This window comes from Mirounga leonina, unplaced genomic scaffold (genome assembly GCF_011800145.1).
Source record: "Mirounga leonina isolate KUSES-001 unplaced genomic scaffold, KU_Mleo_1.0 Mir_173, whole genome shotgun sequence".
Taxonomy (NCBI): Eukaryota; Metazoa; Chordata; class Mammalia; order Carnivora; family Phocidae; genus Mirounga; species Mirounga leonina.
In genome coordinates, this window is record NW_023270447.1 from 72,990,080 (window position 1) to 73,008,151 (window position 18,072).

At 40.3% G+C, this 18,072-nt stretch overlaps 1 protein-coding gene across 16 annotated transcripts in view; it reads right to left on the reverse strand.

The window, feature by feature from the left end:
- Positions 1–18,072, reverse strand: part of LOC118019798 (mediator of RNA polymerase II transcription subunit 18) — a 141,226-nt gene that overhangs the window by 30,904 nt on the left and 92,250 nt on the right. For 7 of the 16 annotated variants that reach the window (XM_035019323.1, XM_035019321.1, XM_035019322.1 and 4 more), the window contains 3 exons: positions 2,860–2,883; positions 1,739–1,912; positions 895–975 (listed from right to left, as the gene is read on the reverse strand). In XM_035019323.1, coding sequence (XP_034875214.1) covers positions 895–975; positions 1,739–1,912; positions 2,860–2,883 — 279 coding nt within the window. Of the gene's footprint in view, positions 1–894; positions 976–1,738; positions 1,913–2,855; positions 2,884–15,841; positions 17,304–18,072 lie in introns of those variants that run through there. The other 9 variants (XM_035019334.1, XM_035019335.1, XM_035019325.1 and 6 more) reach the window with 6 other exon arrangements.

The following is an 18,072-nucleotide window of genomic DNA, read 5'->3' on the forward strand; positions in this document are numbered from 1 at the left end:
AGAAAGAGAGAAAGAGAGAAAGAGAGAAAGAGAGAAAGAGAGAAAGAAAGAAAGAAAGAAAGAAAGAAAGAAAGAAAGAAAGAAATGTTTCCAGAGGGTGTGCCTGGGTGGCTCAGTTGGTTAAATGTCTGACTTCAGTGTAGGTCATGATCTCAGGGTCGTGAGACGGAGCCCTGTGTTGGGCTCTGTGCTCAGAGAGGAGTCTGTTTCTCTCCTCTCCATCTGCTCCCTGCACACACCCCCACCCCGCTCACATGTGCTCTGTCTCTAAAAATGAACAAATATATTTTTTAAAAGATTTTATTTATTTATTTGACAGAGAGAGACACAGCGAGAGAGGGAACACAAGCAGGGGGAGTGGGAGAGGGAGAAGCAGGCTTCCCGCGGAGCAGGGAGCCTGATGTGGGGCTCAATCCCAGGACACTGGGACCATGACCTGAGCCGAAGGCGGACGCTTAACGACTGAGCCACCCAGGCGCCCCAGGTCTTTTTTTTTTTTTTTAAGATTTTTATTTATTTGAGAGAGAGAATGAGATAGAGAGAGAGAACATGAGAGGGTGGAAGGTCAGAGGGAGAAGCAGACTCCCCGCTGAGCAGGGAGCCTGATGCGGGACTCGATCCCGGGACTCCAGGATCATGACCTGAGCTGAAGGCAATCGCTTAACCAACTGAGCCACCCAGGCGCCCCTGTCCAGTGCTTTTGTAGACTCTTCTACTGAGCTGTCTTTTTCTCTTTTGTAGAAGTTTGAAAAAAAATACTCTAGATGCATGAACAGCTTTAAAAAATCTCCCCTCCCTCCCAACAGCAATAACAAAAGAAAATTCAAATGCCTAGTCAGAATCAAACACTAAGTGTATAGAGACAGACATACAGTGTTTTATTTATAAACTCACCCTGCTCAGAGTCTTCCAACAGAACCCCTCTTTTAACCAGCTCTTCTCTCGGTTTTCGCATAGATATTTTTCGCTCTAAAACTTAATATTAAATTGGAAAACAGCACTCAGAAATGTGTCAGTTAAAGGTCAATTTTAAGCATTCTAACTCAACAGGTAAAAGAATAAAGTGGTTCAATTTTCTGTTCTCTGTAAAGAACAGGAAAACTAACTTCAAATTTAAAAATAATTTCTTTCATATCCTATGTTATTAGGAATGCAGCATTTTCAAAAGGAACTATCCTTATATAATTTTAGCTCTTTCTTTAATTGTCATTTCAGTAGGGGTGCCTGGGTGGCTCAGTTGTTAAGCTCTGCCTTCAGCTCAGGTCATGATCCCAGGGTCCTGGGATCGAGCCCCGCATCGGGCTCCCTGCTTGGTGGGAGGCCTGCTTCTCCCTCCCCCACTCCCCCTGCTTGTGTTCCCTCTCTCGCTCTCTCTCTTACTGTCAAATAAATAAATAAAATCTTTTTAAAAAAAAATTGTCATTTCAGTAATAAGGTATTTGTTGATGAACTTTTTCTGAAAGTGGTCAGAGTAGGAAGAAAAGCATCTTAGATTTTCTACCATTCAGGAACTCCATTCACCACTTGATAAACTTTAATCCCATCAAAATAGCAATCTGGGGATGAGACTATAGTATATAAGACTTAATGAGTGACCACTTGGTTTTATTCCTAAAAGACTGAATTCCCTCTTCAAATAGGGGGTTATAGAAGCTTGGGAAGAGAATGAGAAAGTTAGATACTTCTAAAATAAGAAACTCTGTAACTCAGAACATATATTTAAATCTTAATGTCTCACCTTCTGATGTCTCTTTGAATTTATCACTACTTTTTTTTTTCCGCCATTTCCAGGGCTTGAAGATCTTGCCAAAGCCTGAGAACTTGCTCTTCCTTTTGGTGGGAGGCGTTGTGTCTCCTGCTTCCACACTGTCCATGACCATGCCTGGGTCTGCGGTGGGCTGGCTTGCTTCTTCTGTAGTATGGTGAAAGGCACACAGGGAAAAGAACAGCCAATTTATTATGTCAGCATAATTTTTAAAAGGTCCCTTCCTGTGGTAGTTCAAAAGGATCAGAGCAATGATAAACAATCATGCAGACAGATTCCTTGACATCACACGGACACCAAACATCAAAATCCATAACAGATAAATTACTAAGAGGGAAAAGGAACCAAACCAAGCTGACATCATTTTAGGACAAAAATTCAACGAGATGATCATAACCAGCTCAAAATCTCTTAAAGGCGCGCGCACGCGCACACACACACACACACACACACACGTCTTTTCAATATGCATGAGACCTTGCCCCAGTGCGGCCTATTGCTGTTGCCATTCTCAACCTCTTGGCACAGGGGAGGCCTCCCCAGCTAACATTACTGCCTCTGGTGTCACTGAAATGGGGAGTTCCCTCTTTAGTGAGTGAGTCATCATTCTCTACTAAACACTCCCCTCCCCCTGCCCTCCTCTTTCAGGACATTAATAGTTCAGAGGGGGTAAAATGTTAACACCTTACTTGTATCTGTTTTTCAGATTATTTTTTCCCTTCACAAGACCCTAAGTTTGGAGCACTGGAAGGAGCCTGGAGCTGGGGCATTACAGAGAGTGCTTTAAAGTGTAATCTTTTTGGAAAGAAGAGGTGGGATTCCAGTTTGCCTATCACAATAGTACATTAGGGACAATCATGATCTTAAGGATATGACAAAAAACATAACTGGCACGGTATATGTGCGGGACTGAAATGAAAATGAAATGAATCCCTCATAATGACCACACATGCAGGGTTTAGTTAGTTAGGTTTAGTGGCAGAGAAAGGAGCAGCCAAGACTGGGCCAAAAATAATAATAATAAAATAAATAAAAGCAGGAAAGCAACAAAAAAAGCAGGAAGGCAACACAATACAGCTTTGCACTCCACCTACTGTCCCAGGGTTCTCTGGAGAAGTCTAGAGGAGAAGAAAAAAAGAGTCATGTGGAATAACCATCCTGGAATTAAAGTGGAACCTTTACTTTACAGAAATACATCAAGGACCACATACTATATTATCACATGTAATAAGTTAACATGCTTATTGTACACAATTTTACATCTGAAGCAAATAACGCTCTTTTTGGGGGGGCTAAATGGGCATAATATATGCACTAAAAAAAGTTTCTTTTAAAACTGTAGTTTTTCAAGGCGCCTGGGTGGCTCAGATGGTTAAGCGTCTGCCTTCGGCTTGGGTCATGATCCCGGGGTCCTGGCATCGAGCCCCACATCGGGCTCCTGGCTCGGTGGAGAGCCTGCTTCTCCCTTTCCCTCTGCCTCTCTCCCTGCTCATGCTCTCTCTCTCCTCTCTCACTGTATTTCTGTGTCTCAAATGAATAAATAAAATCTTAAAAAAAAAAACCAAACTGTAGTTTTTAATAAAATACACAATCAACAAGAATTTATTATTTTTTCTTAAGAAACAGTTGCCAAGGGCGCTTGGGTGGCTCAGTTGGTTAAGCGACTGCCTTCGGCTCAGGTCATCATCCTGGAGTCCCGGGATCGAGTCCCACATCAGGCTCCCTGCTCAGCGGGGAGTCTGCTTCTCCCTCTGACCCTCCCCCCCTCATGCTCTCTCTCTCTCATTCTCTCTCTCTCTCTCAAATAAATAAATAAAATCTTAAAAAAAAAAAAAAAAAGAAACAGTTGCCAAATCCAATCTTTTTCAGTTGATAGATGTGAGTCTAGGGAAACTTGCTGATGAAAGTCAGATTTACACAATTGTCATGATCAGAGTGACTGCAGCAGTGACTGCTGGATGCATTATTTTGCTGGATATTGATGACTTAGGCCAAACAGGGTTCTGGCTACTGAAGTGCAACAGATGGAGACGAGAGGACAATGACTCTTTTCTTCCTAGTTGCATGATTTACTTGAACACATCCTGGGTCTCAACTACTCTAATTCCTTCCATGAAATGCAAGAGAATCTAGTTATTGTAACGCCAGACCATATTTGTATAAGTTTACTTGCAGAGACATCAGAACAACTCCTGTCACAGCAATTTCCCCTCAGTGGTACCCGGGATGCACCCCCAGGAGTGGCATGTGGGTGAATACGTAGTATCCCTTTTAAGAGTCAGTGCTTTAAGACCGTAAACTCCCAATTATAAAATGTCAATGAGACCTCAAGACATTGCAGATATATCATATAATATAATATTTAGCATATGTTAATGATGACACTTTCAGAAATGGAGCTAAGCACCACCAGGTGTTCATAGTCATCTTACTTGCTAGAGGCAAAAGGAGGAACTGAAATTTGAAATATCCTGCCAACCCACCCACCTGAATAGACGTTACTCAGTTCCAAATGATACACAGGAAAATGCCTGTTTGATTAAAAGTAACAGGGAAGAGAATATAAAAACTCAAAAAACAAAACAACAAATTAACAATATGAAAGAAGAGGTGAGTGCTATGTGATACTTTTACAAAGAAAAACAGCCAGAAAGCTTGAGGGGTGTTAGGTGAGAACGGATCACAGACAAGTTCCTGTCTGTCAAGTTCCTCAATGAGATACAGCCAATTTAGCCAGGGAGCTAGTTATTCGTCTTCCAGATTTAATTATGTTAATGTACACTTGGAAATATGGTATATCGTGCAGTTTAGGGGGTAGTGTTCTACATCTGCCTATGAAGTCAAGTCATTTAATCACATTATACAAATCATTAACATTCTTTCTTTTTTGTTAGCTTGTTCTATCAGTTACTGAGAGAGGTATATTAATAGCTCTACCTATGAAAATGGATTTGTCTCTTTCTCTTTTTAGTTCTATTAATTTTTTGCTTTATATACTTTAAAGCTACATTATTGGGTATGTACAAATTTAAAGTTATTATATCTTTGTTAAATTACCCTTTTATCATTATGAAATTCCTTGTGTCAATCTAATAACACTTTGCCTTGATTTTGTTTTTCTATCTAGTTTGACAACTGTTGTCCTTTAGAATGCTTAGTATAGGGGCGCCTGGGTGGCTCAGTTGTTAAGCGTCTGCCTTCGGCTCAGGTCATGGTCCCAGGGTCCTGGGATCGAGCCCTACATCGGGCTCCCTGCTCGGCAGGAAGCCTGCTTCTCCCTCTCCCATTCCCTCAGCTTGTGTTCCCTCTCTCGCTGTGTCTCTCTGTCAAATAAATAAATAAAAATCTTTAGAATGCTTAGTACATTTATATTTAATGTTTTTCCTGACACAGTTGGGTTTAAGTCTACTGTTTTGCTATTTATTTTCTTTTCTTTTTTTTTAAAGATTTTATTTATTTGACAGAGAGAGACACAGCGAGAGAGGGAACACAAGCAGGGGGAGTGGGAGAGGGAGAAGCAGGCTTCCTGCCGAGCAGGGACCCTGATGCGGGGCTCGATCCCAGGACCCTGGGATCATGACCTGAGCCGAAGGCAGACGCTTAACGACTGAGCCACCCAGGCGCCCCTGCTACTTATTTTCTATTGCTCTGATTTGTTCTGTGCATCCTTGACTTATTAGAATCTACAGTGTTAGTGCTTTATTTACTTAACAATGCAAGAAACTTAAAACATTTCAACTCTATTTACTGTGTTGTTATATTTTATTTCTACATAGACATAACAATAAACCACAGCAAACATTATTATTGTTGTTTTAACAAATGATATTCTTTTATATTTCTTACATATTTGCTTTCTCAAATAATCTTTATTTCTGTAATCCTGTGCTTATAATTAGGATAATTTTTAAAAAGATTTTATTTATTTATTTATTTTGAGAGAGAGAGCACACGCACATGTGAGCACACAGGGGTGGGGGGAGGAGAGGGAGAGAGAATCTCAAGCAGACTCTGGCACTGAGTGTAGAGCCCGATGTGGGGCTTGATCTCAGACCCTGAGATCATAACCTGAGCCGAAATCAAGAGCCAGATGCTTAACTGACTGAGCTACCCAGGTGCCCCGTGGGAATCTACTATAGAATTTAATTTGGGAGTGATGTGGTTAGATTTGCAACTCGGGCTTGAGTGTGGAAAGAAGAGTGGCATGTGGAGAGAGGCAAGACTGGAGGCTTGTGGACTACTGCAGAAATCCTGGTGAGAGATGATGAACGCTTAACTGCCTGAGCCACCCAGGTGCCCCTACAATTAGGATAATTTTATATCATCATTTTTGAAGGATATTTTCACTGGGTATAGTATTTTCAGTTGGGATTTGAGTTATTTTGTTTATTTAATTGCAACACCTTATAAATGTCATTTAATTGGCCTTTTCCCTCCCACTGGACTGCTTTTCTTTGTATATTTCATTCTTTTGATGCTTTCTCTTTGCCTATAGCATAATATAGGTGGGATTCAAATCCAAGTCTCTGACTTTATTTATTTTTATTTATTTTTTAATTTTATTTATTTATTTGGCAGAGAGAGACAGCTAAAGCAGGAACACAAGCAGGGGTAGTGGGAGAGGGAGAAGCGGGCCTCCCACCGAGCAGGGAGCCCAATGCGGGGCTCGATCCCAGGACCCTGGGATCATGAGCTGAGCCGAAGGCAGACGCTTAACGACTGAGCCACCCAGGTGCCCCTATTTATTTATTAAAAAAAAAAAAATATAGGTGGGATTCAAATCCAAGTATCTGACTATTTATTTATTTGAAAGAGAGAGAGAGAGCACAAGCAGGAGCAGGGTAAAGGGCAGAGGGAGAAGGAGACTCCCCACCGAGCAGGGAGCCCGATGTGGGACTCAGTCTTGGGACTCCGGGATCATGACCTAAGTCGAAGACACTCAACCAACTGAGCCACCCAGGTGACTTTAAAAGTCTACTATCCTTTCAATCATGCTGCCTTCAGAATAAAGATTAAGCTGAAATCTTACAAGTCTTTCCAACATCCGGTTTCATTCATTAACAAAAGTTTTTAGAATATAATTTACTAAGCTGGCACATAATATGATTTAATTTTTACAACAACATGATGACTGGTATTAATCTCTATTTTAAAGATTTTATTTATTTGAGAAAGAGAGAGAGAGAAGATGAGCAGGGGGACAGGAAGATGGAGAGAGAGAGAACCTGGAGCAGACACTGCACTGAACGCAGAGCCCAACACAGGGCTCGATTCCATGACCAGGAGATCATGACCCTGGCTGAAACCAAGAGTGAGATGCTCAACTGACCAAGCCACCAGGTACCCCCAATCTCTATTTTATATAATTTAACAAGTTTGATATTCATCTCAAATATTGCTATCAAAATTTATGAAGGGTAGAAAGTCTAAAATTAGGTTTCTTACTGAAGCCTCCTTATAAATGAATTTGCCACCTCATTATAATTACTTCAAATTTCAATAGGTTCTTTATAAATTTTTTGTTTACTTCTCTTAGAAGTCATTACTTTGTATTTAAATTGGATGTAGCAATCAACTTCTGGATTTGGATCAGTATTGCACATAATTTTTACATCAGATTACTGATTTTTTTTTTTAATTTATAAACCATATTCTGTATTTGGAGGCTTTTCTCACTGACTACTTTGTACCATAATTCTTTAGATCTTGCTTTTAAGTTGAGACAGACAAATTCTTCATGCTTTGATAGAGTATGTGAGGGAGCGAGATAGGGCTTGAAGTCATACTCTCAGGTATGGCACTAGTCTGGGAGTGCTCTGGAAACTCAACTTTAAGCCATTATTCAAGAGCACACCTATAAACTGTCAAATAAATAAATAAAATCTTAAAAAAAAACCCTTTCAAGTAGTAATACTTCGTATTTCTTGATTAACATAAAAGCTGTTTCTGTCTTCACTAAAATCCTTTACCATGTATCATATTAAAGCAGCCAGCTAATTATAATTAGCACATGTCCTTAAATTAGGCACAATACCAAATAATTTTATTTTATTTTAATTTATTTTTAGAGGGGGGAGGGGCAAGGGGAAAGGAAAGAGAGCATTCCAAGCAGGCTCCATGCCCAGCATATAGCTCCACCTGGGGCTCGATCTCACAACCCTGAGATCATGACCTGAGCCAAAATCAAGAGTCAGTCACTTAACAGACTGAGCCACCCAGGTGTCCCAAGACCAAAGAATTTTAATAAGTTCTAGTCTGGAACTTTCTTTCTCTCTGCCTTTCCATTCTCCATCTCTATGTTCGTGTTTTTGCTTTTGTTTTTCCTTTTTGACCTTTCATATACCTCTCATTCACTAATTATCCTCTTTTTTTTTTTTTTAACTTTTATATAGGAATATATTGCTTTAAAAAATAATGGTATTATAATATTTCCTCTTTTTTACATTCCTTTTCCATCACCATCTGACTCATTTTGCTCTGAAATTGGTAGTTATGGGTTCTCAAGTTCATGATGATGGAGTCATTTGGGCAAGGTGATTTAGAAATATATGGTCATTCGGAGGCAAAATCAGTGAGGAGATTGTTGGATGAATAAAATTTAATGTAGCTATGTAACAATATTAACAGAGGAATAAATAAAAGGTAGGTTAATTAAAAACAAACTACTTCATAACACTTTGAAGAAAAACACTTGGCATTATGTGGTCATAAGAATTATCAGAAATATTTTTCAGGGTCGCCTGGGTGGCTCAGTCGTTAAGCGCCTGCCTTCGGCTCAGGTCATGATCCCAGGGTCCTGGGATCGAGCCCCGCATCGGGCTCCCTGCTCAGCGGGAAGCCTGCTTCTCCCTCTCCCACTCCCCCTGCTTGTGTACCCTCTCTCGCTGTGTCTCTCTCTGTCAAATAAAGAAATAAAATCTTAAAAAAAAAAAAGAAATATTTTTCATACTCATCTGGGTGTGCTTTCTTCTGAGAAAGAAGGAACAGGCACACTTCCCACATGTAATCAGCAATGAGGAGGAAGCAATAGTATAGGGGTCTGTCATGGACTCCTTACAGGATTTTCGGTTATCAAATGTGGACTACCAACCAAAAATTAGTGTCCCTTCTCTCTGCTCCGGTGGATTTTCTCAATTGCACCTTTTTCTACTTGCAGGAAAACTTTGGAAAGTTTAAGCCTTTTTTCCATGAGAGAATATATTATTTTCTGGCACCTCACTATAAAACCTTACTCTCAGGGCACCTGGGTGGCTCACTCGTTAAGCATCTGCCTTCGGCTCACGTCATGATCCCAGGGTCCTGGGATAGAGGCCCGTGTCGGGCTCCCTGCTCGGTGGGAGGCCTGCTTCTCCCTCTCCCATTCCCCCTGCTTGTGTTCGCCGTCTCTCTCTCTGTCAAATAAATAAAATCTTTAAAAAACAAAAACAAAAACCTTACTCTCAACTTGGAATCTTTATCAAAAAAGTGTATATATCAAGTTGCCAAGGGCATCCCGTCTTGATGCCCTTGATGCCCCATGATCAGAAAACTATTTTACTGGAGTTGGAATCCCAGACCTAACTGTCCCTGTAGGTACAGAGAGACCCTGACTATCTTCTACAGTGCTTTGCCCAGTTCTATTTCCCGAAGGTCAGAACTTTGCAGTGTTTCCAAGGGAAGTTGTGGGTGTGCTCTGACAAAGCCTGCTTTGTTCATTAGCAGCAGGTTTTGCTTTCTGTACTTCTGTTATAGTTTTCTAAAAACAGTCCTTTAAATCCAATAATAATCCTCTTTTAGAAGGCAAAAATGAGTAAGTGCAATAGTGTAAGTACCACAAATTAATGTTCTCCATTTACAAAGTTTTGATGCTGTTAAAATGCTTGTATAAACACAAGATCTGTTTCAAACTCAGTGGGCATAAAAAACAACAACAACAAAAAACCAGGACTATTAGATTATAAAAAATAATTGATCCCAATATATGTAAGGCAAGTCATGCTGTATACCTTAAACTTAAAAAAGATAATTGTGGGGCACCTGGGTGGCTCAGTCAGTTAAGCGTCTGACCTTTGATCTCAGCTCAGGTCTTGATCTCAGGGTTGTGAGTTCAAGCCCCATGTAAATAAAAAAAAAATTTTTTTTAAGATATTTGACAACTCTTTTTTTTTTTAAAGATTTTATTTATTTATTCATGAGAGACAGAGAGAGAGAGAGAAAGAGAGAGGGAGGCAGAGGGAGAAGCAAGCTCCCCAAGGGGCAGGGGGGCCGGTTCGGTAATTGATCCCAGGACCCTGGGATCATGACCTGAGCCAAAGGCAGACGCTTAACCATCTGAGCCACCCAGGCGCCCCAAGGTATCTGACAACTTCTTGATAATGAAGTAGGTATCTTGTACAAAAGTATAGATTTTTAAATTCTGGACAAAAAACTGGTTATTATAAAAGTTTTATGGGTAAAAGGGGAGAACTTTATATACTTTAAATCCAAACATTTTTTAAACTTAATAAGGTACAAGAAATAGAGGTGGAACTAAGACCCAATAATTTTGTTTCTTATTCCCAGGCCTTATGAAGGGGAGAGGGTCGTGATGGCTGTGTTAAAAACGAAGTTTTCTGGGGGCGTCTGGGTGGCTCAGTTGGTTAAGCGACTGCCTTCGGCTCAGGTCATGATCCTGGAGTCCCTGGATCGAGTCCCGCATCGGGCTCCCTGCTCGGCAGGGAGTCTGCTTCTCCCTCTGACCCTCCCCCCTCTCATGTGCTCTCTCTCTCATTCTCTCTCTGTCAAATAAATAAATAAAATCTTAAAAAAAAACAAAAAAACAAAAAAACCCCTAAGTTTTCTGTTGACTCCAATTGCCTGTGCCTTACCTTAGGAATTGGTTAAAGAGGGGCTCCTGGGTGGCTCAGTCAGTTAGTCTAACTCTTGATTTCGGCTCAGGTCATGATCTCAGGGTTGTGAGATCGAGCTCCCAGCTGGGCTCACTCTCAGCATGGAGTCTGTTTGTCCCTCTCCCTCTGCTCCTCCCCCAGCTCAGGTTCTTTCTCTCTCTCTAATAAATAAATAAAATAAATAAATTTTTAAAAAATCCTTAAGAATTGGTTCTAAATCAGATTCTAAAATGAACACTGTCTTTGACCTAGGGCTTAACCCTGTTTTATCCTTATCTCTAGCAAGTAATATAGATACATGTAACTATAGCTAATAGTTAATGAATACTTTATCTGAAGATGAAAAGCGTTACATAATTTTTAATTAAAAAAAAATTTTTAAAAAGATTTTATTTATCAGAGAGCGAAAGAGACAGAAACAACATGAGAGAGGAGAGGGTCAGAGGGAGAAGCAGGCTCCCCACTGAGCCGGGAGCCCGATGTGGGACTTGATCCCAGGACTCCAGGATCATGACCTGAGCCGAAGGCAGTCACTTAACCAACTGAGCCACCCAGGTGCCCCATAATTTTTAATATTATATATTTATTTAACAAAATCACTCCAGAAATTCATCTGGACAACTAAACTGAAACTAAAAGACCTGAATTAAATGTTGACTAGGAAAAACCTGAGGGTTGCAAAAGAAAGTACTAGAACTCTGTATAATACATGGTATAAGAAACAAGCCTATGAAATTTGAGGTGCTACAACTTGAGTGAGGGAGTAAGTAGTTTAAATACCAGGGCATAGTGTCAGGGTACTACTCAAATCAGAAACTCCAAACTGTAATTTGGTTAGTTATCTTCCTCTCCCAACATCCACTACCTCAAAGAAACACCAAGACCTCCAATTCCAGCATGCTTCATGGTGGGCTGCAGCTGCATGACTCAAAAAGGTGTTTTCTTTAGAACACACAATCATAAAACTATAGCCAGTATCATATACCCGGTGTTCTGACAAACAAAGGGAAACAAGGAGGTAAACTACCTTGTTTTGGCTCTCATGGAAAACAGAATGGAACCATAGGGCCATTCTATTTATTTATTTATTTTAAGATTTTATTTATTTATTTGAGAGAGAGAGAGAGAGCACAAGCAGGGGGAGCAGCAGAGGGACAGGGAGAAGCAGGCTCCCCGCTGAGTAGGGAGCCCGATTCGGGCTCGATCCCAGGACCCTAGGATCATGACCTGAGCTGAAGGCAGACGCTTAACTGACTGAGCCACCCAGGTGCCTCTACTTGACAGTTTTATCTGAGTAAATATACAGGATTCTCCTATGGACATATTTCACTTGAGGATATATATATATATATTTAAAGATATTATTTATTTATCTGACAGACAGAGAGACAGCAAGAGAGGGAACACAAGCAGGGGGAGTGGGAGAGGGAGAAGCAGGCTTCCCGCTGAGCAGGAGCCCCATGTGGGGTTCGATCATGACCTGAGCCCAAGGTAGACGCTTAACGACTGAGCCACCCAGGTGCCCCGAGGATAATTATTTTTATATGAACTACTGAGGATAATTGCTAATTTCCTTGAATGGACATTATAGCATAAATTCCTTCTCTGCATTTAAATAATCAATTAGTTCACCAGTTGTTAGAGAGTTCCTATGGTAAAACTCTAAATGAATACTGACATAACGTCTTGTCAATGTGCATATGCGTCCTCATGCAAAGGTTATTTATTTGAAATCAGACTTTTCTTAGTTAACAGCAATACATCTTATCTTTTTTTTGTTTTTTTTAAAAAAGATTTTATTTATTTATTTATTTGACAGAGAGAGACACAGCGAGAGAGGGAACACAAGCAGGGGGAGTGGGAGAGGGAGAAGCAGGCTTCCCAAGGAGCAGGGAGCCCGATGCAGGGCTCGATCCCAGGACCCTGGAATCATGACCTGAGCAGAAGGCAGACGCTTAACGACTGAGCCACCCAGGTACCCCTTTTGTTTTTAAAGATTTTATTTTTAAGTAATCTCTACACCCAACATGGGGCTCGAACCCACAACCCCAATATCAAGAGTCATATGCTCCACTGACTGAGCCAGCCAGGCACCCCAAGAATAGGCCTTATCTTAAATTTATAAATATCTTGGATTTTTTCTTTTAATATTTAAATTCTCAACTAGAAAGTAAATTTCTCAAGGGCATAAGACTTGAGTTATACCTATACAGGGTCCACTAAAACATTTACAGTGCCTTAAAAATAATAAGAAATATATTCAACATATTCAGTAATTTATTTTGTATCACTTGGCCTGCCAAACCTAGTACCATGAATTTTATTATTAATTAGTTTTTTAAAGTAAATTCTACCCCTAGCATGGGGATTGAACTCACCACCCCAAGTTCAAGAGTCTCATGCTCTACCAACTGAGCCAGCCAGGTGCCCCAATACCATCAATTTCTTTCTTTTTTTTTTTTTTAAAGATTTTATGTATTTTTTTGAGAGACAGAATGAGAGAGAGAGAGCACACGAGAGGGGGTAGGGTCAAAGGGAGAAAGAGACTCCCTGCTGAGCAGGGAGCCCGATGTGGGACTCGATCCTGGGACTCCAGGGTCATGACCTGAGTCGAAGGCAGTCGCTTAACCAACTGAGCCACCCAGGCGCCCTACCATCAGTTTCAAAGCTCAAAATTAACTACTATGTTATAGGCCCAGAACTGTAAACAAATAATTTTTTTTTAAAGATTTTATTTATTTATTTGACAGAGAGAGACACAGCAAGAGAGGGAATACAAGCAGGGGGAGTGGGAGAGGGAGAAGCAGGCTTCCCGCTGAGCAGGGAGCCCGATGTGGGGCTCGATCCTAGGACCTGGAATCATGACCTGAGCCGAAGGCAGACGCTTAACGACTGAGCCACCCAGGCGCCGCCGTAAACAAATAACTTAAGTCTTCATTTACTTTGTACATTTATTCTTCCAAAGAATCTGGTAAGACTTTCCACATACCCACTCACTGAAATGCTTTTTAAATTTCATAAAGAAACAGTTATGTTTGGTAAAAAGCCTTTAAAGCAATTGTGTAGTCCTCAAAGTTGTCAGTGTTGACCCTTCATGACCTGGCCTTGATTTACTCAAATAGAATAAATCCTGAATTATAAGAACTGTAATTGGGGTGTCTGGCTGGCCCAGCCAGTGGAGCATGAGACTCTTGATCTCGGAGTTGTGTGTTCAAGCCCCACACTGGGTGTAGAGATTATTTTAAAACAAAATATTTATTTTATATATATATATATATTAGAATGCAGTCTGTCCATTAAAATAGCTTACAGCCACCTATGAATTATCTAGGCAACAGGAAATAAAACCCAAAAATTAAATCTAGAGAGAACATAAAAATCTTAAGTTAGGTACCTGAGTGATTTCTATTTCTTCTTCATAGCTATCTTTTTAGGACTACTGGTAGAAAAATTGATGAATTTGATGCACACTTTTTATCAAACAAATATACCAAACTTTATCTACTCAGATGAAATATATTTGTATGTAGGTGTTAGATGGGCATTCTTCATAAGTAAGTTATATCCTGTTAGTAAGTTATACCTCCTTACCCATTTCTTGCTTTTCAAAGACCATTCATTTCCGTCTCATAGATAAATGTCTAGCATTGTTTAGATCCTTATTCGTCCTTATTAATCAAGAACGGCAGGAGAATTTAGTGGCCCAAAAGTGAATTTACCAAATTCAGGAGAATGGTTACCTCTGGGAGCAAAGAAACAAAATGTAATCACAAGGGAATGCAGACATAGAGCTAGGGGTGAGGTGGGATATCTCTCTTTTTAATTTCATTTCTTAAGCTGGGCAGTGGCCCCAGAGGATCCTTTATATTTTTCTCTAGGCCTTATTCTATTTATGAAACATTTCATTAAAAATTTTTTAAAAATTAAAAATTCCTGGTGATCAAGGTAAAGTGAATCAAGTCCTGACTTTGGTCCTAAAAATCTGTTGCTGACTCACTTTTTGATCCATGTGCTTCAGTTTCAGTAAAACATGAAAAATACTTTGTAGTAATTTCATCTGGCAAGTTCTCAGGGGGAAAACACACTTTTAGAAACTAAATAACATTGAGGGGCCTGGGTGGCTCAGTCAGTTGGGTGACTGCCTTCGGCTCTGGTCATGATCCTGAGATCATGGTCCTGGATCAAGCCCCGCATTGGGCTCCCTCCCCGGTGGGAGGCCTGCTTCCCCCTCTCCCACTCCCCCCTTGCGTTCCCTCTCTCGTTGTCTCTCTCTCTGTGTCAAATAAATAAATAAAATCTTAAAAAAACCCAACTAAATAATACTAAATCACAAGACATTTGGGAATGTTACCTGTGTTCTCACACTTTAAACTTTTCTTTAAAGTCATCAGCATTTTTCATTTCTGAAAAAAAGAGCAGCCTAGGACTGGACATGTTTTCTGCTGCTTCCGAAATCAAAGAGAAGGTACAAATCTTTTTTTTAAGTGTAATGTCAAGAAATGATTCCCAGGCTTTCCCCCACTTTGTTTATATTTCCAACCCTTTAACAATTCCACTTAAAACTACTTTTCCCACCTTTACATCTTCATCTTACACAAAACCCCACACAGGTGGGAAAATGAGTCTTCAGGGACAATGGACTTTCATTTCACTCACAAGCCTTGAAACTCTAAGCTACACTTGCAATTACCAGCTTGGTCTCTAGCTACCTCTGAGACAATAACACTTCAAATGTAAAGCACTGACATCAGAAATGTTTGTACCAAAGAACTGCCTTATGAGAAATGGAAATACCAGCATAATGGGAAAAGCCGGAGACTTATTTGGAGAATGTATAATTGAATCTAAGAAATTATAACACTTCTTGAAAATGGTCCAACTTACAGAAGTCAACAGTTCTAGTTCTATGCCATATATATCTCAAGTCCCGCAACATGCTAGTAAAACAACACTGAATTCTAAATACGATTTCCTGTAGTACTTATCTTCTGCAAGAGCAAGAAATTAATAGATGATTTCCTAGCAGTATATATATAAAAAAACTCCAAAGGGATCAAGTAAGACAAAACTATGAGTAGTAAATTAATATAATTGAGTGAAAAACAACTTACAAATTTTCATTCATTCTTTACAAAGTTGTAAATGTCCTAAAGTTACAAACAACAAAACCCTCACAACATTCAACTTCCTATAAAATATTCAATCTCACCTATTCATCTGCCTTGCCTCTGTCAAGATTTTGTTTCCTTGCCTTCTATTACTCACCAACTGCATCTGGATTTACCGGTCTGGAGACGTCAGCTTGCCCCATGATTAAATTGTCTGATGTATCTCACGACAACAAACTGTCCCGGACCAAAGAAAACTTTTCTTAAAAGATAAATCCACATAGAGAGGGGACAGGCACTCCTCTCTCAGCGTCACTCCCAAACATCAGGAAAGAGCATGAGATCAGTTAATCTGCTGGAGTTTCTGTTCCCTGTATCCTGGCCTGGGCACTTGTGGTTCTTACAAATATGTCTTCACGCTGGCTCTCCTCACACAGGAATGCCTGTCATTCCAGTGCGCACACTGTGAAGAGCTCAAGTGCAGGAAGGGGAGGAGACTGCCAACTACATTCTAGGGGCTGGGCGGCACAGCCCCAAAAAGCCATACCTACTTTTCCTGACCCGGAGCTTTTGGTTGTAACTCTCTAGACTCACCACCATAGAAGAAGGGAGCCTGCTCAAGAGTCTACCACAGAACTTGTAAATGTAATCATACAAAAAACATCAGGGTTATGCACAGCAGACTGATGGGAGTAGAATTCAACTCAAAGGTATGTCTTCAATATAGGCTTGCCTTAAAAGTATCGATTGTTCTTATATTTCACTGCTTGCTCTAAAATCGTAGTGTTTCCTACCTGTAAGTGGCATACCCTAAGCAGGATTTGATCTATACTTGGGGAATTAATAACATCAGAAAGGATATTTTTGGACTGAATATACCTTTTCTAAAAATAAAAAGAAACAGTTCTGACAGTTCTCCTTACTAAAATAGTAAACTTGAAATAAATGTTTGGAAGATATTATACAATATTTCTCTTTCTGATAAAGCTCAGTAACCACCATATGATCTTGGGGATTACAAAACTATTTCGAGTAACCCTACATGTTGCTTATAATACATGGAAATATCAGCTAACCACAGGCAGCAACTGAAGGTCCAGCTTGCATACTGATTTTTCTTTTTTAATAATATAACTAATTTACATATAGCCAAAATACATAAATATTAAGGACACAGTTTGATGAATTTTTATTTGTAAGTGCCGAAGTCCTTCAACAAAAGACAGCTACTAAAAAAAAACCCCAAAAACAGAGCTTTTAGTTTAAATCTTCATTTTCCAAACTGAGATCACAGAACAATTTCTAGTATTTGGACTTTCCTCTTACCTTTTCTTAGCACCTTCTCCTTTCCCCCCATTATCTTATCCCCATTATCTGCTTTTGATATAGGAAAAAATAGCAAAGGTAACAAATAAGAAAATGATCATGCCAAGGCAGTGGTAAGAAAAATATTGCAGAAAAACTTAGGCAACATTTAATTGTTCATACTGGTAGTAGTCAGAAGAACATTATGTTGACCATTAAAACAGGAAAGAGCAGGGGCGCCTGGGTGGCTCAGTCGTTGAGCGTCTGCCTTCAGCTCAGGTCATGATCTCCAGGTCCTGGGATCGAGCCCCACATCAGGCTCCCTGCTCAGTGGGGAGTCTGCTTCTCCCTCTCCCTCCACCTCTCCCCATTGCTCCTACTCTCTCTCTCTGTATCTCTCTGTCTCAAATGAATAAAAAATTCTTTAAAAACAAAAACAAAAACAGGAAAGAGTAAAAGGAAAAACATATTGAAACAATGCTCTAATGTAAGAATGCCCAATGCCTTGGGGCGCCTGGGTGGCTCAGTTGGTTAAGCAACTGCCTTCGGCTCCGGTCATGATCCTGGAGTCCCGGGATCGAGTCCCATATCGGGCTCCCTGCTCAGCAGGGAGCCTGCTTCTCCCTCTGACCCTCCCCCCTCTCATGTGCTCTCTCTCTCTCTCTTATTCTCTCTCTCAAATAAATAAATAAATAAAATCTTAAAAAAAAAAAAGAATGCCCAATGCCTTTAAACCCTGGCACTTATTTATTAGCCTAAAAGCAGACCATGTGTAATAGGTTTCTACACTATAAAATGGGGAGGCAAAAGGTGGCAAATGCACTGCCCAGAACCCAGTAGGTGCTCAACAAATTGTAGTAATCATCATCATCACCACTGTCTCCATCACCATGGCCAGAGGGTGAGCTTTGGGGGAGCCTGGGTGACTCAGTCGGTTAAGCGCCTGCCTTCGGCTCGGGTCATGATCTTGGGGTCCTGGGATCAAGCCCCACGTAGGGCTCCCTGCTCTGCAAGGAGCCTGCTTCTT